The sequence below is a fragment of the Hemitrygon akajei genome, chromosome 3 (genome assembly GCF_048418815.1).
Source record: "Hemitrygon akajei chromosome 3, sHemAka1.3, whole genome shotgun sequence".
Classification (NCBI taxonomy): domain Eukaryota; kingdom Metazoa; phylum Chordata; class Chondrichthyes; order Myliobatiformes; family Dasyatidae; genus Hemitrygon; species Hemitrygon akajei.
Window position 1 is genome coordinate 131,794,270 of NC_133126.1, and position 26,964 is coordinate 131,821,233.

Below are 26,964 nucleotides of genomic sequence, written 5' to 3' on the forward strand. Positions count from 1 at the left end.
TTGGATTATTTTGTTTAAATACTAGTGCCAGTAGCTTTGGTAAAAAAGATGAATGAGTCATAGTCAACAGCACAGAGCCAGGCTAATCAGCCCCACTGGTCATTGCTGGCCATAGCATGCCCACTTTTGGCCCATAGCCCCACAAACCTTTCTTCTCCATGTATCTATTCAAATGCTTCTTAAATGTTGCAATTGTACCCTCCTCGACCCCCTCTTCATTCCGGGTACTTACTACCCTCTGTGTGAAGAAGCTGCCTCTTGGGTCTATTTTAAATCTCTCCCCTCCTATCTTGTATTTCTGTTGTCTAGCTTTGAACTACCCAACCCTGGGGAAAAGACTATGACCATACAACTCATGATTTTATAAACTTCTATGAAGACAGCTCTTATTCTCCCACACTCCAAAGAATAAAGGATCCAGCATGGGCAACCTCTGGCCCACTTGTCCTTATAAATTTCTTGCTGTACCTTCTCCAGCTTGATACTCTCTTTCCTATAACAGGGTGACCAAATCTACATACAATTCCCCGAGTGTGGTTTCACCAGGGACTTGTATAAGTACAACATAATATCCCTACTCCTAAACTTGACGCCTCGATAAGTGAGGGCCAGCATGCTAAGTAGTTGCTTCACCATGCCGTTTACTTGTGTGGCTGTCTTCAGTAAACTGTGCACCTGTGCTCGTGGGTCCCTCTGTTCCACAACCTTGTAACCACCCACCTTTCACTGTATTGGTCTATCCTGCTTTCAGTGTCCATATTGTATCACTTCAGACTTAACTAAGTTGAAATCTATTTGCTATTCATTACCTCATTCCCCAAACTGAAGAAGACCTCATTGTAATTCATTTTAATCTGCTTCGCAATCAACAACCCCCCCTCCCAATTTCATATCATCAGCAAGCCTGATAATCAAAGTTCAAAGTAAATTTATTATCCAAGTACATACATATCACCGTATACAACCTTAAGGTTCCTTTTCTTGCAGGCATACTCAATAAATTCATAATAGACTGATAGGCATAACAGGATCAGTGAAAGGCTGCACCAGCGTGGGCATTCACCCAGTGTGCAAACTGTGCAAATTCAGTAAGAAAAATAATAATAAAAAAAATCAATAAATATCAAAAACCTGAGATGAAGAGACTTTGAATGTGAGTCCAAAGCTTGTGGGAATATTTCAATGATGGAGCAAATGAAGTTATCCCCTTGTTCGAGAGCCTGATGGTTGAGGGGTAGTAACTGTTCCTGAACCTGGTGGTGAGAGTCAAGGTTCCTGTACCACCTTCTCGCTTGCAGCAGCGATAAAAGAGCATGCCCCGAGTGGTAGGGAAGCTGCTTTCCTGCGAAGGACTGGGCTGTATCTTCTACTTTTTGTAAGATTTTTCCATTCAATTACATTGGCTGTGATATTCTTCTCAACACGTGTATAGAAGATTGTCAGAATTTTAGCTGTCATGCCAAATCTTCGCAAACTCCTAAAGAAGTAGAGGTGCTGCCATGCTTTCTTTACAATTGCACTTGCGTACTGGGCCCAGGACAGGTCCTCCGAAATAATAACATTCAGGAACTTAAAGTTGCTGACCCTCTCCACCTCTGATCTTCCGATAAGGACTGGCTCATGAACCTTCTCCTGAAGTCAATAATCATCTCCTTGGTCTTGCTGACGTTGAATATGAGGTTGTTGTAATGCTGCCACTCAGCCAGATTTTCAGTCTCTCTCCTATATGCTGAATCATCACCACCTTTGATTTGGCCTGTGGTGGTGGTGTTGTCAACAAACTTGAATATGGCATTGGAGCTGTGCTTAGCCATGCAGTCAATAAGTGTAAACCGAATAGAGCGGGGGCTAAGCACAGAGGTTTGTGGTGCACCTGTGTTGATGGAGATTGTGGAGGAGATGTTGTTGCCAATCCGAACTGACTGCATCTGCAAGTGAGGAAATCAAGGATCCAATTGCACAAGGAGGTATTCAGGAGCTATTGATTAGTTTTGAGGGGGATCATGGCATTGAATGATGAGCTGTCATCAATAAAGAATATCCTAAAGTATCCATCTTTGCTATCCAGAAGTTCCAGGGTTGAGTGAAGAGCCAATGAGATAGCAACTGCTGCAGACCTGGATCATGTCTTGTACAGTACAGCCTCCAAATAATTTGTATAAATAATGGATAACAGAAGTCCCAACACTGACCCCCGAGCATCCCTCTAGTCACACACCTTCAGTCAGAGAATTGATCTTCAGCTGTCACCTCCTGCTTCCTATCATTCTGCCGTTTGTTAATCCAGCTCACTAGCTCCTTCGGTATCCTGTGCGATTTCACCTCCCCAATCAGCCTGCCACATGGGACCCTTTAAAAGTCCTTAAAAGTCAATATAACCGACACCACTGCCCCACCTTCATCTATCCCCTTTGTTACCACATTGAAGGTTGAAGAATAATAACTGCTCCTGAACCTGGTGGTGTAGGAGCTAAGGCTCCTGTGCCTACTTTCTAATGGCAGCAGTGTGGCCTGGGTGGTGTGGTCCTTGATGTTGGATGCTACTTCCTTATGGTAGTGCTCCTTGTCGCTGTGCTCAGTGGTGGGAGGGCTTTGCTTGGGATAGATCACTGTATCCATCACTTGTTTGTAGCTTTTCCATTCTTGGGCATTGGTGTTTCCATACCAGGCTGTGATGCAACCAGTCAAAATACTCTCAACTGTTTATCCGTAGAAGTTCGTCAGAGTTTTAGATGACATGCCGAATGTGCACAAACTTCTATAAAAGAAGAGGCACTTTTGTGCCTTCTTGTGATGGCACGTACGCGCTAGTCCTAGGTAATGCCGTATCCTCTGATACGGTAATGCCAAAGAATTTAAAGTTAACTTACCCTTTCCACCTTCAATCCCCAAATGAGGATTGTCCCATGGACATCTGATTTCTTCTCCTGTAGTCTATAATCAGTTCTTTGGTTTTCCTGATTTTGAGTTAGGGTTTGTTGTTCTGGCACCATTCAACCAGATTTTCAATCTCCCTCCTATATGGTGATTTGTCACCACAAGTGCTTTGTCCTTCAACAGTAGTATTATCAGCAAAATTCCATTGCAGCTGTACTTAGTTATAGGTTTACCCAAATGGCCTTGTTAGATGATCCCTCAAGAATATCCTCTCTAAGCACTGGTATTATGTCCTCCTTTATAAAAAGAGAACACCCCCTCCAATTCTACGAGTTGCTCTGTCACACCTAAAACATCGGTGTGCTGGATAATATTAAAAAGTTGGGAAGAGCCTCTCTGGTTTAGAGGTCTGCTCGGGACAAAATATGAATTTGGCCAATTGAAACATGACACAGTCCAATGAACGGAAATGAGCTCTCTCAGGGTAAAGTCAGTTAGCCAGGTGGACGAGGGGAAATCTTGCTTATTCTAACATATACAAACCCCATTTCCAGAAAAGTTGGTATATTTTCCAAAATGCAATAAAAACAAAAATCTGCAATATGTTAATTCACGTGAACCTTTATTTAACTGACAAAAGTACAAAGAAAAGATTTTCAATAGTTTTAACTGACCAACTTAATTGTATTTTGTAAATAGACACAAATTTAGAATTTGATGGCTGCAACACACGCAACAAAAGTTGGGACAGAGGCATGTTTACCATTGTGTTACATTGTAGTGGTGTGCTACACGCAGCGCTGAAATAACCTCCTGCTTCCTATCATTCTGCCATTTGTAAATCCAGCTCACTAGCTCCTTCGGTATCCTATGCAACTTCACCTCCCCAATCAAAAAAGAGGGACGCCTCACGTCTTAATAAGCTGGTAAGGAAGGCGGGCTCTGTCGTGGGCAAAGTACTGGAGAGTATAACATCGGTAGCTGAGCGAAGGGCGCTGAGTAGGCTACGGTCAATTATGGATAACTCTGAACATCCTCTACATAGCACCATCCAGAGACAGAGAAGCAGTTTCAGCGACAGGTTACTATCGATGCAATGCTCCTCAGACAGGATGAAGAGGTCAATACTCCCCAATGCCATTAGGCTTTACAATTCAACCGCCAGGAGTAAGATATGTTAAAGTGCCGGGGTTGATTGTATTTAATGTATTTAAATAAACTACTTAAGAACTTTTTAAAATCTATTATTAATGCTTTTTGAGAGAGTGATTTAGATGCATATCATATTTTTACTGAGTTAAGTATTGTATGTAATTAGTTTTGCTACAACAAGTGTATGGGACATTGGAAAAAATGTTGAATTTCCCCATGGGGATGAATAAAGTATCTATCTATCTATCTATCTAACGACACGGAGCTGATGAACTGCAGTTACAAAAAGATTCTATTCGAACCGCGGCCTCGCTTTAAAGCCTTCCTGATCCTATCCTCCCCGGGCGCAGATGCTATAGGGGGCACGTATTCACAGTCCTGTCCCGCACGCAGATGCTATAGGGGGCACGTATTCACAGTCCTGTCCCGCACGTGGGCTGTTCCCCTTGCTGGTGAAGCAGACCTGGCACCCTTTTGGGACTGGCCTTTATGCCGGCGCGCTGGCTATTTGTGAGCCGGTTCGAGTGCGCTAGGAAGTGGGTCGCCACATAACCCCCTCCCCCCAGAACCGGCGATACACCCCCCAATGTCCACAGTCTGGGCCGGACCCTGTTTGGGAGGTCGGCCTCTGCACCGCGGTGCCAGAAACTCGACCGGTTGCGCCACATCCACATGGGCCGGTTTGAGTCGGTCCACTGTGAAAACCTCCTCTCTCTCCCCCCAACGTCCAGCACGAACGTGGACCCGTTGTTTCTGATCACCGTAAACGGCCCCTCGTAGGGCCGCTGTAGTGGTGCCCAATGCCCGCCCCTTCGTACAAACACAAACTTACAGTTCTGCAGGTCTTTGGGTATGCAGGTCAGGTTCTGCCCATGCTGCGAAGTGGGTATGTGGGCCAGGTTGCCGAGCCTTTCACGTAGTCTGTCCAGGACTGCTGCGGGTTCTTCCTCGTGCCCCCTTGGGGCTGGTATGAACTCCCCTGGGACGACCAGGGGTGCGCCGTACACCAACTCGGCCGACGAGGTGTGCAGATCGTCTTTGGGCGCCGTGCGGATTCCGAGTAGGACCCAGGGAAGCTCGTCCACCCAGTTAGCTTCTCGCAGGCAGGCCATGAGAGCCGACTTTAGGTGACGGTGGAAACGCTCCACCAGTCCGTTTGACTGTGGGTGGTAGGCAGTGGTGTGGTGTAGCTGTGTCCCCAAAAGGCTGGCCATAGCTGACCACAGGCTGGAGGTGAACTGGGCGCCTCTGTCGGAGGTAATATGGGCCGGTACACCAAAGCAAGATACCCACCTGGCGATCAGTGCTCGGGCGCAAGATTCGGAGGTGGTGTCGGTGAGCGGGATCGCCTCTGGCCATCTTGTGAACCGGTCCACGATAGTGAGGAGGTGCCGCGCTCCACGCGACACTGGCAGAGGGCCCACGATATCCACATGGATGTGGTCGAAACGCCGGCGGGTGGGGTGGAACTGCTGCGGCAGAGCTTTGGTGTGCCGCTGCACCTTGGCTGTTTGGCAGTGCATGCATTTCTGGCCCATTCACTGACTTGTTTCCGTGCCAAACGAACCTGCTGGAGACCATCTGGACGGTTGTCCTGATGGAGGGGTGCGCTAAGTTGCGAATGGAGTTGAAAACGTGCCGCCGCCAGGCTGCCGGGACGACGGGCGGGGTTGACCGGTGGTGATGTCACAGAGTAGGGTCCTCTCACCTGGGCCTACGGGGAGGTCCTGGAGCTGCAAACCGGAGACTGCGGTTCTGTAACACGGGATCTCCACATCTGCCAGCTGTGCCTCGGCCAGTGCCTCAAAGTCTACCCCTTGGGAAAGGGCGTGAATGTTAGGGCGAGAGAGTGCGTCCGCCACGACATTGTCCTTTCCCGAGACGTGCCAGACATCCGTCGTGTATTCAGAGATGTAGGACAGATGGCGCTGCTGGCGGGACGACCAGGGATCGGACATCTTCGTGAATGTAAAGGTAAGCGGTTTGTGGTCCGTGAATGCGGTGAAGGGCCTACCTTCTAAGAAGTACCTGAAATGCTGGATTGCCAGGTATAGCGCCGACAGTTCCCGGTCGAAAGCACTGTATTTGAGCTCGGGTGGTCGCAGGTGTTTGCTGAAAAATGCCAGGGGTTGCCAGCGACCCTCGATGAGTTGCTCCAGCACCCCACCAACTGCCGTGTTAGATACGTCCACTGTGAGGGCGGTAGGGACGTCCATTCTGGGGTGCACCAGCATCACGGCGTTTGCCAAGGCTTCTTAAGTTTTAATGAAAGCGGCGGCGGACTCCTCTGTCCCAGGTAATGTCCTTGCTCAGACCCGACATCAGGGCGAACGGGGTGCATGATTCGGGCAGCTGAAGGGAGGAAGCGGTGGTAGAAATTTACCATACCCACGAATTCCTGAAGGCCTTTGATTGTGGTGGGTCGGGGGAAATGGCGGACTGCGTCTACCTTAGCGAGCAGAGGGGTTGCCCCGTCTGTAGTGATCCTGTGGCCCAGGAAGTCGATGGTGTCGAGCCCGAACTGGCATTTGGCCGGGTTGATTGTCAGGCCATATTCACTTAGTCGGGCGTAGAGTTGACGGAGGTGGGACAGATGCTCCTGACGACTGCTGCTGGCTATGAGGATGTCGTCCAAATAGATGAAAGCGAAGTCCAGGTCGCGTCCCACCGCGTCCATTAACTGCTGAAACGTCTGTGTGGCATTCTTCAGGCCGAACGGCATGCGGAGGAACTTGAAAAGGCCGAAAGGGGTGATGAGTGCCGTTTTGGGGACGTCGTCAGGATGCATCGGGATTTGATGGTATCCCCGGATGAGGTCTACCTTGGAGAAGATCCGTGCGCCGTGCAGGTTTGCTGCAAAATCCTGAATGTGCGGCACAGGGTAGCGGTCCGGTGTTGTAGCCTCGTTCAGCCTGCGGTAGTCGCCGCATGGTCTCCAGCCCCCTGATGCTTTGGGCGCCATGTGCAGGGGGGAGGCCCATGGGCTGTCGGACCGCTGTATGATCCCCAATTCCTCCATCCTCTTGAACTCCTCCTTCGCCAGTCAGAGCTTGTCCGGGGGAAGCCTTCGAGCACGGGCATGGAGGGATGGTCCCTGTGTTGGGATGTGGTGCTGTACGCCGTGTCTGGGCATGGCTGCCGTGAACTGCGGTGCCAGAACCGATGGGAAATCCGCCAGGACTCTGGTGAAGTCGTTGTCGGACAGCGTGATGGAGTCAAGGTGTGGGGCTGGCAACTGGGCTTCACCCAGGGAGAACGTCTGAAAGGTCTCGGTGTGGACCAGTCTCTGCCTCGGCAGGTCGACCAGTAGGCTGTGAGACCGCAAAAAATCCGCGCCCAGGAGCGGTTGGGCTATGGCGGCCAGTGTGAAGTCCCACGTGAACCAGCTGGAGCCGAACTGTAGCTGCACTGTATGGGTGCCGTAGGTCCTTACTGTGCTGCCGTTCGTGGCCCTCATGGTGGGACCCGGTGCCCTGTTGCGGGTGTCGTAACTCGTCAGAGGTAAGACGCTGATCTCGGCTCCGGTGTCGACCAAAAACCGGCGTCCCGACTGTTTGTCCCAGACATACAGGAGGCTATCCCGATGGCCAGCCGCCGTAGCCATCAGCGGCGGCTGGTCCTGGCGTTTCCCGGGAACTTGCAGGGCAGGCTACAGCGGCGGGCTTCTGCGCCCCACCACTGGTGGTAGAAGCACCATTGTTCATTGGTCTCCTCACCCCTGCCTCTGGGGTTAGCGGGCTCTGTGGCCGGGCCTGGTCTGGTTTGCTGCTGGGAGCGTGGCCTGGTGATCTGTGTGACGGATGCCCCACTCTCCTTCTTGGCTTTCCACAGCAAGTCCGCCCGGGCTGCCACCTTCCGGGGGTCGCTGAAATCCGCGTCAGACAGCAGCAGGCGTATGTCCTTGGGCAGCTGCTCCAGGAACGCCTGCTCAAACATGAGGCAGGGCTTGTGTCCTCCGGCCAGAGACAGCATCGCATTCATCAAAGCCGATGGCGGTCTGTCCCCCAAACCATCCAGGTGCAGTAAGCAGGCAGCCCGCTCACGCCGTGAGAGTCCGAAAGTCCTTATGAGCAGGGCTTTGAATTCTGTGTATTTGCCGTCCGCTGGGGGAGACTGTATGAACTCCTCAACCTGGGCGGTTGTCTCCTGGTCGAGGGGGCTCACCACGTAGTAGTAACGTGTAGCATCCGAGGTTATCTGCCGAATGTGGAATTGGGCTTCTGCTTGCTGGAACCATAGGTGAGGTCGCAGCGTCCAGATGCTTGGCAGTTTCAACAAAACTGCATGAACAGATGCGGCGTCGTTCATCTTCGGCCCAAATATTGTTTGGGCCGTCGGGGTCACCAATTGTAGCGGTGTGCTACACGCAGTGCTGAAATAATGACACGGAGTCGATGAACTGCAGTTACAAAAAGATTTTATTCGAACTTTGCGGCCTCGCTTTAAAGCCTTCCTGATCCCGCCCTCCCCGGGCGCGGATGCTGTAGGGGGCACGTATTCACAGTCCTGTCCCGCACGCGGATGCTATAGGGGGCATGTATTCACAGTCCTGTCCCGCGCACGGGCTTTTCCCCTTGCTGGTGAAGCTGACTTGGCGCCCTTTTGGGACTGGCCTTTATGCCGGCGCGCTGGCTATTTGTGAGCCAGTTCGAGTGCGCTAGGAAGTGGGTCGCCACAACATCACCTTTCCTTTTAAAAACACTTTTTAATTGATTTGGAACTGAGGATACTAATTGTAGTAGATTTGCAATGGGAAATTTTGTCCATTCTTGCTTGATATAAGACTTCAGCTGCTCAACAGTCCGTGGTCTCCGTTGTCTGATTCTCCTCTTCATGATGCGCCATACATTTTCAATAGGAGATAGATCTGGACTGGCAGCAGGCCAGTCAAGCACACGCACTCTGTGTCTACAAAGCCACACTGTTATAGCCGTGCAGAATGTGGTCTCATTGTCCTGCTGAAATAAGCATGGACGTCCCAGGAAGAGACGTCGCCTTGATGGCAACATATGTCTCTCTAAAATCCTAATATATACCTCAGAGTCAATGGTACCTTCACATACGTGCAACTCACCCATGCCGTGGGCACTGATGCACCCCCATACCATCACAGATGCTGGCTTTTGCACCTTTCGCTGATAACAATCAGGATGGTTGCTTTCATCTTTGGCACGGAGAACTCGATGCCCATTTTTTCCGAAAACTAGCTGAAATGTGGACTCTTCTGACCACAGCACACGGTGCCAAAGTCGTTTGGTCCATCTGAGATGAACTCGGGCCCAGAGAACTCGCCGGCGTTTCTGCATAGAGTTGATGTATGGCTTCCCGCTTGCGTAATACAGTTTCAAATTGCATTTCTGGATGCAGCGACGGACTGTGTTAAGTGACAATGGTTTTCCGAAGTACTCCAGAGCCCAGGTGGCTATAATTGTCACAGTAGCATGACGATTTCTTAGGAAGTGCCGCCTGAGGGCTCGAAGATCACGCACATTCAACAGTGGTTTCCGACCTTGCCCTTTACGCACTGAGATGTCTCTGAATTCTCTGAATCTTTTCACAATATTATGTACTGTAGATGTTGAAAGACCTAAATTCTCTGCAATCTTGCGTTGGGAAATGTTCCTTTTGAACTGACTAACAATTCTCTCACAAATTTTGGCACAAGGGGGTGAGCCACGACCCATCCTTGCTTGCAAAGACTGAGCCTTTGATGGACGCTACTTTTATACCCAGTCATGATACCTCACCTGCTACCAATTAGCCTGCTTAATGTGGAGTCTTCCAAACCGGTGTTACCTGAATATTCTGTGCACTTTTCAATCTTATTTTAACTCTGTCCCAACTTTTGTTGTGTGTGTTGCAGCCATCAAATTCTAAATTTGTGTATATTTACAAAATACAATTAAGTTGGTCAGTAAAACTATTGAAAATCTTTTCTTTGTACTTTTGTCAGTGAAATAAAGGTTCACGTGAATTAACATATCACAGATTTTTGTTTTTATTGCATTTTGGAAAATATCCCAACTTTTCTGGAAATGGGGTTTGTACAATGTACATTTGGTCCAAGAACTGTGAAGGAGTTCCCTGGAAAAAGGTTACCACAGTTAGCATTAAAGACCCATCCAATCCTCCCTCAGTGCCACAGTGAATATGCTTGGACTGAAACTTCCATCACCCTGTGATCAGCTTGTATTAACATTCTCCTCAAGGCTTCAGGTCATAGGCTTGGACCCACGATTGAGAGACCCTGGGTACCGGACCTGGTACTGAGCCACAGCAACTCAATGAATTATTACCTAGCTTACTCCCCACATTTTTCAATATGATGGGAAACATACAGTATTCCCACTATCACACTGAAAACTTGCATGATTTTTTTAAATGAGGAATCAAACTGGCCTGATACTATCAGTGGCCGAGGGGTAATAATTTTTATCATACCCAACGTGACCCTTGTGTATTGGTGTTGAATCCTGTCAGATATGGGTTGGGGAGCCAATCCCTAATCTTGTTCACTAACATCTATCTGCCCTCAATAACCATTCAGACTGAAATGATACAGATGTACAATGATATGGTTTACTTTTAACTGCCCTAAGAGACAACTAAGCAAGTCATTCAGTTGAAGGCTAATTAATGGATATTATTGCCACATCCTACAAACAAATATATAATGCCAAACGACATCTTTTCTCAGCATTTATAAAAAAAGATAGGACTATGAGACGAAAGCTGATATTTTACAGCCATTTATTATATTTCCATATATATTTCTGCATTTCATCGAGGTTTATTGTTATCAATAAAGTTGGTGAGAACTAGGTGTTGAAAGTATTCCCCTTGTGTAATTTATTTTCAAATTGCCTTTCAACTTTGGACAGAATTGCTGTATCTGAGTTTTTACTTTGGACTTCTGGGGCTGAAAATTTGGAAAGTGGAATTTGACAGTGATCAGCATCATGCCTAACATAGCTTTAAAAAACAAATTTGGCATGCATGTCAAGAAAACAGTGTAATAACTCTCATCCCAGTATGTGAACTGATTCAAGCAACTCTGCCTGAGATCTCTGGAGGAACCACATTCATTTGGGACATAAATACAATGTGATGTCCAAAGTGGTATGTTGACACAGGAGAGAGTGTAGAAAACGCCAGAAGCAAAACATGTCAGTGATTAGTATGCCAACCACAGCAGGAGTTCAGCTGAAATACAAATTAGGTTAAAAAAATAACGTTATCGCCTTGAGCTATAATCGCCTAGTTAGTGATTGGAAGATACTTTTACAAGATAATTAATGTAATTTAAAGCCATCAAAATGACTTGGAGATCTTTTCTTCAACTGACAAAATAGTTAACAAACAAATGTTTTACTACTGAGCATAGAAAAGTGCAGTCATGAGTACTTCTGACGCATCATTTGACCTGCAGAGCAAATGAACTATAAAGTTACTCTCTTGAGCTCTGTGGGGGAGATATCCCTGTTGGCTCCTCGCACAGAAGGTCTTCTCCAAAGCAACTAGTGTTGTACCTTCAAGGTTATTTTGCTTCAATACTCACTAAAATTTTACACAGGCTAGTTTAATTTTTGATGAGAACAAATTTTTGCTTTTCATCTTATTTTAAAAAATGAGGAAGCGGCATCCCACATGGACACTTGAGGTGAGCCCTCACTTCACAAGGTTATTGACGAAGTGTTAGCAGCCAGATTGGAGAAAGAAAATGAATGCAAATACTTTCCTAGCACCTGTCATCAGAGCTCCACAGACCAAATATGAGGCTTTAAGGTGATGGTACACATAATAAATCTAACACTGGTACTGGTTTTTATTGTCACATATACCAAGATACCAAAAACCTTTGATCACTTTCCAGTCAGATTCTGCCAGCTATGAGTACATTGTGAAAGTCAAGCAAAATACAGTGCAGGCGAAAGTGCTGCAGCAGCAGAGAAAGGATAGTTCAAGGACCACAGTGAGATAGATTGGGAGATCAAGGGTTCATCTTCGGCATCTGAGGGGTCTGCTCTAGAGTCTAATAACGGCAGGATAGCAGCTGTCTTGAATCAGGGGGTATATGCTTTCATGCTTTTGTATTTTCTGCCCAGTGGGAGAAGGGGAGGGTGACTGGGTGGGTGGAGTTCTTGATTAGACTGGCTGCTTTCCCCAGGCAGCTGAAAATGCAGATAGTCAATGGATGGAAGGCTGGTTTGTATGAAGGACAACTCTCCCCAATTTCTTCTGATTAGTGGGCAGAACAGTTGCCATTCCAAGCTAGAATGCTTTAAACCATATAACAATTACAGCACAGAAACAGGCCATCTCGGCCCTTCTAGTCCTTGCGGAATGCTTACTCTCAGCTAGTCCCACTGACCTGCACTCAGCCCATAACCCTCCATTCCTTTCCTGTCCATATACCTAACCAATTTTACTTTAAATGACAATACCGAACCTGCCTCTACCACTTCTACTGGAAGCTCATTCCACACAGCTACCACTCTCTGAGTTAAGAAATTCCCCCTCATGTTACCCTTAAACTTTTGCCCCCTAACTCTTAACTCATGTCCTCTTGTTTGAATCTCCCCTACTCTCAATGGAAAAAGCCTATCCACGTCAACTCTATCTACCCCCCTCATAATTTTAAATACCTCTATCATGCCCCCCCCCCCAACCTTCTACGCTCTAAAGAATAAAGACCTAACTTGTTCAACCTTTCCCTGTAACTTAGGTGCTGAAACCCAGGTAACATTCTAGTAAATCTTCTCTGTACTCTCTATTTTGTTGACATCTTTCTTATAATTCAGTGACCAGAACTGTACACAATACTCCAAATTCAGCCTTACCAATGCCTTGTACAATTTTAACATTACATCCCAACTCCTGTACTCAATGCTCTGATTTACAAAAAAGATACCAACATACCAAAAGCTTTCTTCACCACCCTATCCACATGATATTCCACCTTCAGGGAACTATGCACCATTATTCCTAGATCACTCTGTTCTACTGCATTCTTCAATGCCCTACCATTTACCATGTATGTCCTATTTGGATTATTCCTACCAAAATGTAGCACCTCACACTTATCAGCATTAAACTCCACCTGCCTTCGTTCAGCCCACTCTTCTAACTGGCCTAAATCTCTCTACAAACTTTGAAAACCTACTTCATTATCCACAACGCCACCTACCTTAGTATCATCTGCAAACTTACTAATCCAATTTATCACCCCATCATCCAGATCATTAATGTATATGACAAACAACATTGGACTCAGTACAGATCCCTGAGGCACACCACTAGTCACCGGCCTCCAACCTGACAAACAGTTATCCACCACTATTCTGTGGCATCTCCCATCCAGCCACTGTTGAATCCATTTTACTACTTCAATATTAATACCTAATGATTTAACCTTCCATGCAGAACCTTGTCAGAGGCCTTACTGAAGTCCATATAGACAACATCCACTGCTTTACCCTCGTCAACTTCCCTAGTAACCTCTTCAAAAAATTCAATAAGATTTGTCAAACATGACCTTCCACGCACAAATCCATGTTGACTGTTCCTATCAGACCCTGTCTATCCAGATAATTATATATACCATCTCTAAGAATACTTTCCATTAATTTCCCCACCACTGATGTCAAACTGACAGACCGATAATTGCTAGGTTTACTCTTAGAACCCTTTTTAAACAATGGAACCACATGAGCAATATGCCAATCCTCCAGCACCATCCCCGTTTCTAATGACATTTGAAATATTTCTGTCCGAGCCCCTGTTATTTCTACACTAACCTTCCTTAAGGTCCTAGGGAATATCCTGTCAGGACCCAGAGATTTATCCACTTTTATATTCCTTAAAAGTGCCAGTACTTCCTCCTCGTTAATCATCATTGTTTCCATAACTTCCCTACTTGTTTCCCTTACCTTACACAATTCAATATCCTTCTCCTTAGTGAATACCGAAGAAAAGAAATTGTTCAAAATCTCCCCCATCTCTTTTGGCTCCACACATAGCTGTCCACCCTGATTCTCTAAGGGACCAATTTTATCCCTCACTATCCTTTTGCTATTAATATAATTGTAGAAACCCTTTGGAGTTATTTTCACCTTACTTGTCAAAGCAACCTCGTATCTCCTTTTAGCTTTTCTAATTTCTTTCTTAAGATTCTTCTTGCATTCTTTATATTCCTCGAGCACCTCATCTACTCTATGCTGCCTATATTTATTGTAGATACCTCTCTTTTTCCTAACCAAGTTTCCTATATCCCTTGAAAACTATGGCTCTCTCAAACTTTTAACCTTTCCTTTCAACCTAACAGGAACATAAAGATTCTGTACCCTCAAAATTTCACCTTTAATTGACCGCCATTTCTCTATTACATCCTTCCTATAAAACAAATTGTCCCAATCCACTCCTTCTAAATCCTTTTGCATCTCCTCAAAGTTAGCCTTTCTCCAATCAAAAATCTCAACCCTGGGTCCAGTCCTATCCTTCTCCATAATTATATTGAAACTAATGGCATTGTGATCACTGGGCCCGAAGTGCTCCCCAACACATACCTCTGTCACCTGTCCTATTTCTTTCCCTAACAGAAGATCCAACACTGCCCCTTCTCTAGTTGGTACCTCTATGTATTGCTGCAAAAAAACTATCCTGCACACATTTTACAAACTCCAAACCATTCATCCCTTTCTGTGTTGTGTTTGTAAACATTGCAAAGTCATCAGGGATGTGCCAAATCTTCTTAGCCTTCTGAGGAAGTGGAGGCGTTCTTTGCCAGATGGTCCACGCGGCTGGACAAACAAATTGTTAGTGATATTTACACCTAGGAACTTGCAGTTCTTAACCACCTCCAGTCAAGCACTACTTATACAGACGGGTGAGTACTCCAACCCACTTCTTGAAATTAGTGACCTGCTCCTTCATTTTGCTGAAGTTGAAGAAGAGTTTCTTGTCTTGACATATGCCACTGTGCTCTCCATCTTCTTCCTGTATTCTGTCTCATTTTTGATCATTGTTTGAGACCATGGCGGTCATCTGCAAGTTTGTAAATGGAGTTGGAACAGAATCTGGTCATATAGTCGTAAGGAAAAGGGAGTATAGTAAGGAACCAAATATGCAGCCTTGTGAAGTATCAATGTTGAGGATAATTGTGGAGGTGATATTGTTGCCTCTCCTTGCTGATCGCTGCCTCTTGGTCAGGAAGTCAGAGATCCATTTGCAATGGGGTGTGGAACACTAGGTCTAGAACTTTGGCAATGTGTTTAAGGTTCCTAGTGATCATTCTGAACAAATGGGTGGTATAGTAAGAATGTAAAACTGAAGGAGCAACAGAATAAAATGCTAAAAAAAATGCATCTCACTTCGAAGATCTTTGTCTTGAATTATCTAATTATTTTTTGTCATCATCACTCATGTGAGTGCAAATTCCCAACTTGCCTTCATGGGAAGTTAATCTAATGGGAGAAGCAGTAGAGAATTTATATTCAAAATCGATGCTGAAATCTGTAATGAAGACCAGTATTGCTGGAAATAGCAAATTGTTGAACCATAATTTCAAGGGATTCTGCAGATGCTGGAAATTCAGAGCAACACGCACACAATGGGTCCTGATGAAGGGTCTCCGCCTGAGCCGTCGGCTCCTTATTCCCCTCCTTAGATGCTGCCTGACCCGCTGAGTTCCTCCAGCATTTTTTGTGTATGTTGTTATAAATTCAAGGGATCATTTGTGATCATATCTGATGAAGACATATTTACCTGAAACATTAATATTGCTTCTCTCTACTTAGATAGTACCTGACCTGAGTGTTCTTACTTTAGTATTTAAAGTAGCAATCCAGAAACCTGGTGTAACATCCCATAACCATGAGTTCAATTCCCAATACGAGACCTAACCATAGCCATCAGTTCAACTCCCAACAGAAGAGCTCAAAGGTTCATTTAATATCAGAGAATGTATACAGTATACAACCTGAAATTCATACTCTTCACAGATGTGCATGAAACCCCATAGAATGAATGATAGAAACATCAAAGCCCCTAAACCCCACCTCTCCTTGCCCTCTGCAAAAGCATCAACTCCCCCAACTCACGCCAGCAGAAGCTCCAACCCAACCCCTCCCACCATGCAAATAACAGCAAAAGCTCCCCAAAGAGACGTTGATACAGAGTCCATCAAAAGCACAGTCCAAAATCCAGCTCTTCGGGGGGTGGGGGGGGGGGGGTGGTGGTGTCTGTCTCTGTCTCTCACTCCAGTGAGGGAGAGAGAAGACAGTCCTGCAACAGTGGGAGCGCAGACCAGCAAACTCGCTGTTCCGATGTTACAATCCTCTGCGTCACATCTCCAAGCCCCCTCGCCCCCCCACCGCCTCAAGGACCGACAGGCTCTCACTCACCTTTAATAGAGAGAGGAATCACTTGAGTACAAGGGCCTTCTTTTGACAGCCTCCTTTGTCCTCCCGGTCATTCCTGGACAAGGCAAAGCCTAAGGCTGTACAGTCGGTTCAAAAACCCTCCGCTTGCAAAGAACCATTGTTTGAACTGTACATCACGGACTCCGATAGAACCCCAGCAACCTTGAAAAGAGAAGAAAGACATAAGTGAACAAGAATAAGCTGTTTCATGCACAAACTGGAAGAAGTCACTTGAGTCTGCAGATACTGTATTAGTAATAAACACCAATCCGGTTCAGTAATGTCCTTCAGAGAATGCTATCAGGAAATCAAGAAAGGAATTGGTCTATATTTGATTCCTGACCCACAGCACAATGTGTAGTTCTTAAGTGCCTCAGTAATGGTACAACTGAATAGAGTGATATAGAGCACCACGGCACAGAAACAGGCCCTTTGGCCCATCTGATCCATGCACCCTGGTCTTCTGCTTAGTTCTCTCTACCTGCACACCTTACTAGTCCCAATCACTTCAGGGGAATTAGGAATGTGTATTTAATGCTGTCCTTGCTGGAGATTTTCACATCCATGAGAGGAATAAAATGATTTGTATAGAGCTTTCTTGATTTATCAAAAATGAACTGTGGAGTTGCAATTAACTCAAAAGTTACTAATTCCACTGGCACTTAATGAGATTATGCAAATAGTTTAATACCTTGGATACAATTAAAACCAACACATACAAACCTGTCCATTTTTCCTCATGTGAAATGAAATTCCATAATTTTTGTTTATAAGGATCAATCTACTTTATCATTTGTTAATAAACATAGCACAAGTTATTTACGGTAAATAGGATTATTCTTCATCAGAATCACTTTCTTAATGTTTCTGAGATTATCTTGCATAGAGTTAAGACTTGCTTTATGTATTGCAAACTGAAAAACATGCTACCATAACATCAGTGTTAAGTAACTACCGTAGATGTCGGATTATAAGCCACTACTTTTTTCCCACATTTTGAACAGCTTTGAACACTGCGGCCTTTACTACGGTGCGGCTAATGCATGATTTTTTTTCATGCCACCAAAAACATTTTGCCTCGTAACAGTAGACCAATAAAATTGATGAGTAGTTCACAGAGGTCCAATGAAATTGTACGATAAATCAAGCGCACTTTCACAATTAAATTATTGTAAATCAGTCATTTGTACTCACCCTCATCAACATGGAAAACACTCGAAGAAAAGCATTGTGCTGCCTTTATGGCAGTTATTTAGTGTATAATATTTTCGCTTAGTAATTCATTTGTTAGTAATTTCTAGTTAAAGTTAGAAGTGTTTTAACTATATTTGTTTTCTGTACTACATCCCGGGATGCTATGACGTCACACCCGGTTTCGCCGCGTCTTGTGTGAAATACCGGTTTGCAATAAACGGGAAGGTGGGGGGCGAGCGGCATTAGATCTGAGCGAACGCTGCTTTTAAGTTAAAGGCGATCAATAACTTTTCCTGGTAGGCTGCAGTATATATATTTTTTACCAGTCGTTAGGAGATATTGGAATGTTGTTCAGTAAAAAAGTATACGCAACGTAATTTGTGTTACCGATACGTATGTATATTTAAAAGTAGCCGCGTTACAGGCACGGTTCGAAAAAAAGCATTTGCAATATGTATTTGTTTATGTTACCATATGGATTTAATTAAAAGTTAAAAAATCCTCACGTATAATATCTTTCTGTGTAAATATCTCATATTACAACGTGGGACACCTGCGGCCGAAAATCCGGTGCGGCCTAAAATCCGGTGCGGCTTGTACAAGTACAAAATTGATTTTCTTTCTAAAATTAGAGCCAGCGGCTTTTAATCAGGTGCGCTCTGTAGTGCGAAATCTACGGTATATTTAAAATAGCTTAGCAGCTGAGTTGGTAACGTAAATTTTGCCAAAGGAAATTTGCCCTGCTTGTAACCAAATAATAGTGATCCAATTTATTTTTAGCTGTACAGAATTATATAAACTAAGTATCACCTACTCAAGCACAGCCATATTCATTGCAAAAGTTTTAAATAATGAATTTGCAATGTTGTGAGGGCTTGCAAGTGTTGGTGGCATTGGAGAAGTTTGAATAGATTAGTGAAAAGAGCCACAAATTTACTTGTTCCTACAGCGTACCAGAGGAAGAGTTCAGTTATTAATTTGACCAACGATTTGTGTTATCCTGCTGCATGGAGGAGTTCACCAGTTATTCTCTCCTCAAAACTCAGCAACTCTGTATCAGAGATACTTAATATACAGAAGGCTTCTGCTGCGGCAGTAGAGGCTTAATGTACAACAGTCTGTTAATATTAAGTGCACAGTGAGAAAGAAAGTAATTGTATTTTTAAATGTAGAATATATGGGAGAACTTGGTGGAGCTCTCCACCTGCTGGCTCCTGATAGACCTTCCTGCCTGCGGGGAGAACAGTTGTTTTCTCTATGGATTTTTGTGGATGGAACTGACTCTTCATCCAATTCCAGTTTTGATAAGGAGACATGAGACTGCAGAGACCTGATGCAGGGTTTTGACTAGAAGTATCGACAATTCTTTCCCCCGCCACCCCACTCACAGAAGCAGCTCAACCCACTGAGTTCCTCCGGAAGATTATTGTTCTACTTGAGATACTCACACTTAACAACTCAGATAAGTTTGCAAATGGGACACGGGCAGGAACAGAACCTCGGGGTACTTTCACCTTTCCTTAGAGCTTGTCTGTTTATGCCACTGAAAAATTAAGTTTTATTTGGGTTAACCATCCTTTATGGCAAAAAACTAATATATCAGATGTTTACTCAAATAGAATGAATTGAGTAAATAAGGCTGTGGTTAGGCCTTTAAAATTAAAAAGTAGGAAGGTTATGAAGGGTGTAAAAGTGGAAAGAGCATTGCAGTCCATCAGATACTGATGAGCCAATTATGTTAGGAGGGGGAAAGCTTTTAAGTTTAGTGTAGAAAGGGGAAAATATAAAAAGGTCAAGATTGGAACAGCTTTCTCATTACAAGGACCATTTATAATAAGTTAGGTAAAGACACAAATGTCTGAATTCGTAGCTTTTGCAGCGACTTGATTGCAAGGGGACTGAAGTTTGAAATTAGATATTTGGAAAATATAGAAGGAATATTAAAAGAAGTTGGGATGATTCAATAATGTGGAATTGTAAGAGTTTTTCTATTAAGTAAAATGCTGTATGTATAAATGTAGGATGCTTGAATACTTAGGTGTAAAATTGAGTTTCTCAACATGTATTTTGTGTATCTCTTGACAACAGATGATACAAATACATTCCAATTAAGGGAGCCAAAGGAATGGAAGTTAAAATAACTAATTTCAGGAAATATTTTAAAAGTATTCAAAAAAACCAATGGGACTAAATGCCAACAAATCTCCTAGGTACTCTGCTCTACATCTAAGCATTCTAAGAGGTAGCTGCAGAGAAACTGGATATGTTGTTTGAACTTTTATCAGCATTTTTTAAATCTTAGAACGTCTCAACAGATTGAAAAGCTGAAAATGTAGCACTGCTTCTCAAGAATGGGAGGAGACAGAAAATGGTAAACTTCTGTCCAGTCAAGATGTATTCATTATTATGGAAGTACTATTGTTATGATTATGCAATGTCACCATTGCATTATGCATGAGAGGTTATATCCTCTTTAGATTGATGAACATGATTAGCATGCTGCATAGAGGGGAATGTAGTTGGAAGTTATCTCGATTTTCAGAAAACATTCAGTATATAGGTAGCATAATGGTTGGCACAACATTTTACAGTACCAGCAACCCAGGTTCAATTTCCACCACTGTCTGTAAGGAGTTTTCCATTCATCCTGTTACCACTTGGGTTTGTCCGGGTGTTCCTGTTTGCTCCCACGGTGGAAAGATTGGTAGGTTAATTGGTTATTGTAGGATGGAAGGGACAGTGTCGAGGTTCATCCCCAGCAGCTGCGTAACAGAAGACTCTGTGATCTACGGGCTGTTCCCGGGGATGCACACGGAGACCAACATCCGGTGCTGCTGGCAGATCATCAACTTGGTGAAAGACGCTCTTTGGTCGGCCCGAAACTTGATGGTCTACCAGCACATGGAGATGTCCATGGGAGAATGCTGCCGACTGGCACATTCTCAGCTGCAGGAGTACGTGCTGAGGGACGCACTCAAACTTGGTGCAGCCACTGCAAGGGCCCGGTGGGGAAGGACCACAGTCTAGGGTTCTTCTCCCGCGGGAGTTGAGGGGGGCGGGGTGTATACCCCTAAACAAGTGTATGTAAATATGGAATAACAGAGTGCCACGAGGGTGGCAAAAAGTGTGAAAATGTAAAGACAGCAATGGAAACAGTTGTAAAGGATGGAAAGTCATTGAATGGTTTATTGTATATAATTTATTTTTGAATGAAGTATATTTTGTTTAATAAAAAAATTGGTTATTGTAATTTGTCCCATAATTCGACTAAGGCTAAAGTGGGGGTTGTTGGGTGGCGTGGCTCGAAGGGCCTACTCCATGCTGTATCTCAATGAATAAAAATAAATAAATGTTTTTAAAAGTACATATTGTGACTGATAGAGGGTTGTTAATTGATTTTAAAATCTCAGAAGAATGATAGATCTCATTGCAGCCCGTACGATTCTGAAACAGCTTGAAAAGATGAATGCTGAAAGATTCTTTCTCATCGCTAGGGAGTTCTAAACGGGGGGGGGGGGGCGGGGGGTGTAGACCCAGACTGGTGGTCAATATTTAACCTAAAGTCATGACATTCTGTCATTCAAAAGGTTGTGATTGCTTGAAACTATCCCAGAGAGCTAGAGAAACTCAGATACTGAATATATTGCAGTTCGAGATAGATATTAATTTTTAGAAACTGAGAAATCTGGCATTTAGGAATAGGCTGGAAAACAGAACTGGAACGGAAAATAAACCGTGATCTTATCTAACTAAGAATTAAGTACGAGGAGCCATTCAGTATTCTCCTGTTACCTCTTGCACATGTAGGCATTTCTTTTGTTCAGACTTTGCAAAATGACTGTGGTGTTATTGCAGTGAAATACACATGTTTCTTTGGTATAAAGAAACCATAATCACTTTCTCGACAAAGAAGTACTTTCCTGATTTACAGCAGTCTTTCCTCTCAATTTAATGTGTCCGTAAGTCTATAAAATATAGGAGCATAATTAGGCCACCCGGCCCATCAAGTCACCACATTCAGTCATGTCTGATTTATTGTCCCTCTCTGCCCCATTCTCCTGCCTTCTCCCTGTAATGTTTGACACCCTGACTAACTAAGAACCACACACACAAAATGACTGACGAAGGGTCTCGGCCCGAAACGTCGACAATGCTTCCCCTTATAGATGCTGCCTGGCCTGCTGTGTTCCACCAGCATTTTGTGTGTGTTGTTTGAATTTCCAGCATCTGCAGATTTCCTTGTGTTTGCTAACTAAGAACCAATCAACCACTGCTTTAAATATACTCAATAACTTGGCCACATCCATCCCTGGCTTTGAATTCCACAGATTCACCACCCTCTGGCTGAAGAAATGCCTTCTTATCTCTGTTCTAACATTCTGTGGACATTCTGAGGCTGTGCCCACTAGACATGCCCACTATAGGAAACATCCTCTATATCCACTTTGTCTAGGCCTTTCAATATTCAATAGGTTTCAGTGAGATCCCGCTTCATTCTTCTAAACACCAGTAAGTGCAGGCCATCAAACACTCCTCATATGTTAACCCTTTTATTTCCAGAAACATTTTTGTCAACATCCTCTGGACTCCCTCCAATGCCAGCACATCTTTACTTGGATAAGGGCCCAAAACGGCTCTCAGTACTCCAAGTACAGTCTGACCGATGCCTTATAAAGCCTCAGCATCACATCCTTACTCTTAAATTCTAATCCCCACTCAAAGTGAATGGAAACATTACATTTGCCTTCAACCTGCAAATTAACCTTTAGAGAATCGTGCACAAGGACTCCCAAGTCCCTTTGTACCTCCAATTTTTGAATTTTCTCCCCATTCAGAAAATAGTCTACACCTTTGTTCCTTCCATTAAAGTGCATGACCTTATACTTCCCTACACAATATTCCACTTCTTTGCCCATTCCTTCAATCTGTCCAAGTCTTTCTGCAGACTACCTGCTTCCTCAACACCATCTGCCCCTCGACCTATCCTTGTATTATCTGAAAACTTGACCACAAAGCCGTCAATTCTGGCATCCAAATTATTGTCATATAATGTGAAAAGAAGCAGTCCCAATACCAGTCCCTGCAGAGCACCACTTGACTCCAGCAGCCAACCAGATTAGGCCGCATTTATTCTGGTCTTTTCCTCCTGCCAATCAGCTAGTCTTCTATCCATGCTAGATCTTTCCTGTAATACCATGGGCTGTTCATCTTATTAAGTAGCCTCGTGCAGCACCTTGTCAAAGGCTATCTGAAAAGCCAAGCAAAACAACATCCACTGACTTTCCTTTGTCGATCCAGCCTGTTAATTTCCCCCTCATTCAAGACCAAAGAGATGATTATTGACTTCAGGAGAAGGAAACTGCAGGTCCATGAGCCAGCCCTCATCTGGGAATCAGAGGTGAAAAGGGTCAGCAAAATTCTTCAGTTTTATCACTTCTTCAGCCAGAGGGTGGTGAATCTGTGGAATTCAAAGCCATGGATGGATGTTGCCAAGTAATCGAGTACAGGTGGCCCCCATTTTTCGAACGTTCACTTTACAACAGCTTGCTGTTACGAAAGACCTACATTAGTACCTGTTTTCGCTAACCAAAGAGGATTTTCGCTTTTACGAGAAAAGGACGCCCGCTTTATATGTGTGTTTACCCCGAGAAAGACTGCACTGACTGTGAAGCCTTGTGCAGGCAGTTGTTTGCACATGCGTGTACATGCACATGTGTGTACGTGCTGATTTTTTTTCTCCAAATCGATTTTGGCTCGCTGTCTTCCCGAGTTTGATAAGTGAAACTACACCATACATACAATATTTCTACTTTATATAGGGTGTATATTTATCATATCATTCCTGCTTTTACTATATATTCGTGTTATTTTAGGTTTTGTGTGTTATTTGGTTTGATTTGGTAGGTTATTTTTTGGGTCCGGGTACGCTCAAAAGTTTCTTCCCATATAAATTAATGGTAATTGCTACTTGGATTTACGACATTTTGGCTTACAAACAGTTTCATAGGAATGCTCTACCTTCGAATAGCGGGGTAAAGCTGTATATTTAAAGCAGTGGTTGAGAGGTTATAGTTATGATGCCAGCCAACCAGATTTTCAAACACGCCCACCCTCATGTGCTTAAAACTTTTAAAATTGTGATGGAAAGAATTTTATTGGTGAAGTATATTAAGGAAAAGAAGAAGCTATGTATGATGCTTTTGAATTGCAGATGAGCCATTATCTAATCTAATATCTTAGCATGCTGGAGAGATAAAGTGTGTCTGTCTGTCTGTCTGTTACGAGGTCTATAATGTATGTATGAATAATGTTAATTTTGCTAGGTAGAATGATCGAAATGCAATAGTTAATTATATACTTTTTCAATGTCTTTCTCAGGATATTGTGGATACGCATCCAGGACTAACATTTTTGAAGGATGCACCTGAATTCCATTCAAGATACATTACCACGGTAATATCAAGTTGGATATGCTGCCCTTCCAAATCCTAGTTTTTACAGTGGGGTTCCTATTCCCTGAAGGAATCCCTGCGGCATTCTGAAGTCTCTGAGGGAGTCCTTAAGAAAATCTGGAGTTTCCAAGATTTTGGGACATCTCTTTCTGACAACTCTTAACTGATTTCCCTATTGTTGATTACCATATATCAATAAAAATATTTTCTCCAATGACAGCACTTTATTATATTTGGCTACTGCTAACTGGATTATCATTGTCACTTTAACCAAGGGACGTGAAAAGCTTTTGGTTGTATGCTTTTGATTGTACTATACTAAGTACATTGAGCTAGTACAAAAGGAAAAACAAATTTTAGAATACAGTATTACAGTTACTGAGAGTGCAGTGTAGGTAGACAGATAAGGTGCAAGGGCTACGATAATGTAGACTGAGATAACAAGAGTTCAACTTTATTGCACAAAGGTCCATTTAAGAGTCTTATCACAGCAGGATAGAAGCTTTCCTTGAGCTTGGTGGTACATGTTCTCAAGCTTTTCTATCTTGAGAGGGGAGAAAAGAGTATGATCAGGATGGAAGTGTTCCTTGTTTATCCCAAAGCAGTAGGAAGTAGAGGCTGTCAATGGGAGAATGGTTTTTGTGATGGATTACGATGTATTCATAACTTTCTGCAATTCCTTGCGGTCTTGAGCAAAGCAGTTGACAGGCAGAACTGCTGTACCAAGCATTCTTGTATCCAGATAGGATGCTTTCAATGGAAGTAGAGGCACTGGTCTGCTTTTTTATGCCATAACATGTAGGCGGCTGTTCCAGGACAATTGTTGATGTTTACATCTAGGAACTGGAAGTTCTCAACTCAGTGGTATGTAATTCACCACCCTTCCCCCACGCTCACTGAAGTCATTGTTGTTCCCAAAGAGTATGGCAATATTTACTAAGGGCTCTTCTATGCAAAGAGATTAAAAACTAATGTGTTCGAATCTACTTCCTGATTGGCACTGAGATAGTTCCTGCATTCTGAATATGTTGAGAGTGTTCTTCATTGTGCTGCCAATTCAAAATAATACCGCTGTTCCTTACATTAAAAGAAAAGTAGTCTAAGTAAAGTTTTCCATGTCAATGTTCAGATATATTTGAAGGAAATAAGAGTAATTCAGTAGGGAGCCGTTGGGCAAGTTACTTTTGTTTGTTATCTTCTTAACATTAACATTATCATCATGCCATCCCTTTTGAAAGTAAAATTGAGAACATTTCTTTGAGGCAGAATGTTGTGCATGATCAAGGGGCACAAATATGATCCTGAAAAGTCAAACCCTAGGCCAGCACAGTGGAATGTCAACCCTTTCATCCCTGAAATGTAAATTACCTTATACATTGATGTCCAGTCTTACAATATGCATGTCAGCTCTGTATATGTTACCTGATTTTAATTGAACTACTCACTCAACATTATTTTGGTTCATGCAGACTGCACCAGTCTGAATCTTAAGTTCACTCTTTAATTATGGATTAAAAATACAGATGGTACAGCTTTAATCTTTGACCCTATTGAATCACAGTGCTCCACAGTGAAGCAGTCTTTACCAGGCTGTGCTTAAATAATTCCTCTCAATCGCTGATCAACAGTGTGTGCTGCCAACATTGGCTATTCAGGTATGTGGCCTTGGAAGAGTGCTGTCAGGGGAAGGGAATGGAAAATGCGTTTCCTAATAAGTCAAATATAAATACAAAATATATCCAAACTACAATATTGGTTATTGTTATATTAAGTTCAGGGTACCACAATATATTGTAATATTCAGTGATAGTACTTATTAACCTTATCTACCATTGTAATAACACACACAAAATGCTGGAGGAACTCAGCCGGCCGGGCTGCATCTACGGAAAAAAGTACTGTTGACGTTTCGGCTGAGACCCTTTGGCAGGACTGGATGCTGCCTGGCCTGCTGAGTTCCTTCAGCATTTTGTGCGTGCTGCTTGGATTTCCAGCATCTGCAGATTTTCTCTTGTTTGTGATTGGACTACCATTGTAATGCTTATTTTCCATGAATTTTCTAGCACACTCCTTATTAGAAAAAATATTTAGTATTGTCTGACTGACCTATCTACCTGTTAAGCCGCTGGTGTTTAGGACAGCAGTGAAGGTCCTCCATCACTGGTGGTGTTCAGGGCTTTTTTCGTTGTGTCAGTAGCTCGGTTGTCACTACTGTCAGTCATGCAAGTTCCAGGAATACCATCACACTCAGATGTAGAAGGATTCTTCATTGATATTTCTGTAACTGTATTGTTTTACTAGTTAAGGTTTATATGCCTGAGCTGAACCCCCGATTCTAGAGGACCAGTGAACAATAGTCTGACCTCTATCTTTTGACCTGTTTGGCATGGGTGACCCTACCAAGAGCCCTGACTCCAGCCAGATTATTGAGGCACGCAAGCAGCTGAACCCTACAGCAAGGTTATAGTCCTCTTGGAGGCCTATCTAACTGAGCAATTATGTTGTTTAAAATTTGTCATGTGCCTTTGAGAGCCAGCTACAACCAACATTGTTCCTAAGTGATATACCCTTCCAAAAAAAAAGGTTGGGAATTAAAGTTCATCCAAGCTGTGCTTTTACACATATATGTCTTTGTTAAGCTGTGAGCTCATTCTGCATGTAGTCATTGTCTATAATTTTCAGCCAAGTGACTACAGGAGATGAATGCAAGTCATATTGGTGGTATTATGTAGTCTTAAATTAAAGTATATTTATTTATGAATTGCTCTTGCCAACATATTTCTTTTTTTCCACCGATTTGTTCACTACATTGTATTGTTGCTGTGTAACTTTTTCAGCGAATGCTATAGGCAGTTTGAGAGAACGGTAGT

At 43.6% G+C, this 26,964-nt stretch overlaps 1 protein-coding gene across 6 annotated transcripts in view; it reads left to right on the forward strand.

The window, feature by feature from the left end:
* Positions 1-26,964, forward strand: part of ppp2r3a (protein phosphatase 2, regulatory subunit B'', alpha) — a 346,067-nt gene that overhangs the window by 281,600 nt on the left and 37,503 nt on the right. For all 6 annotated transcript variants that reach the window (XM_073040814.1, XM_073040812.1, XM_073040813.1 and 3 more), the window contains one exon: positions 24,021-24,095. In XM_073040814.1, coding sequence (XP_072896915.1) covers positions 24,021-24,095 — 75 coding nt within the window. The remainder of the gene's footprint in view (positions 1-24,020; positions 24,096-26,964) is intronic.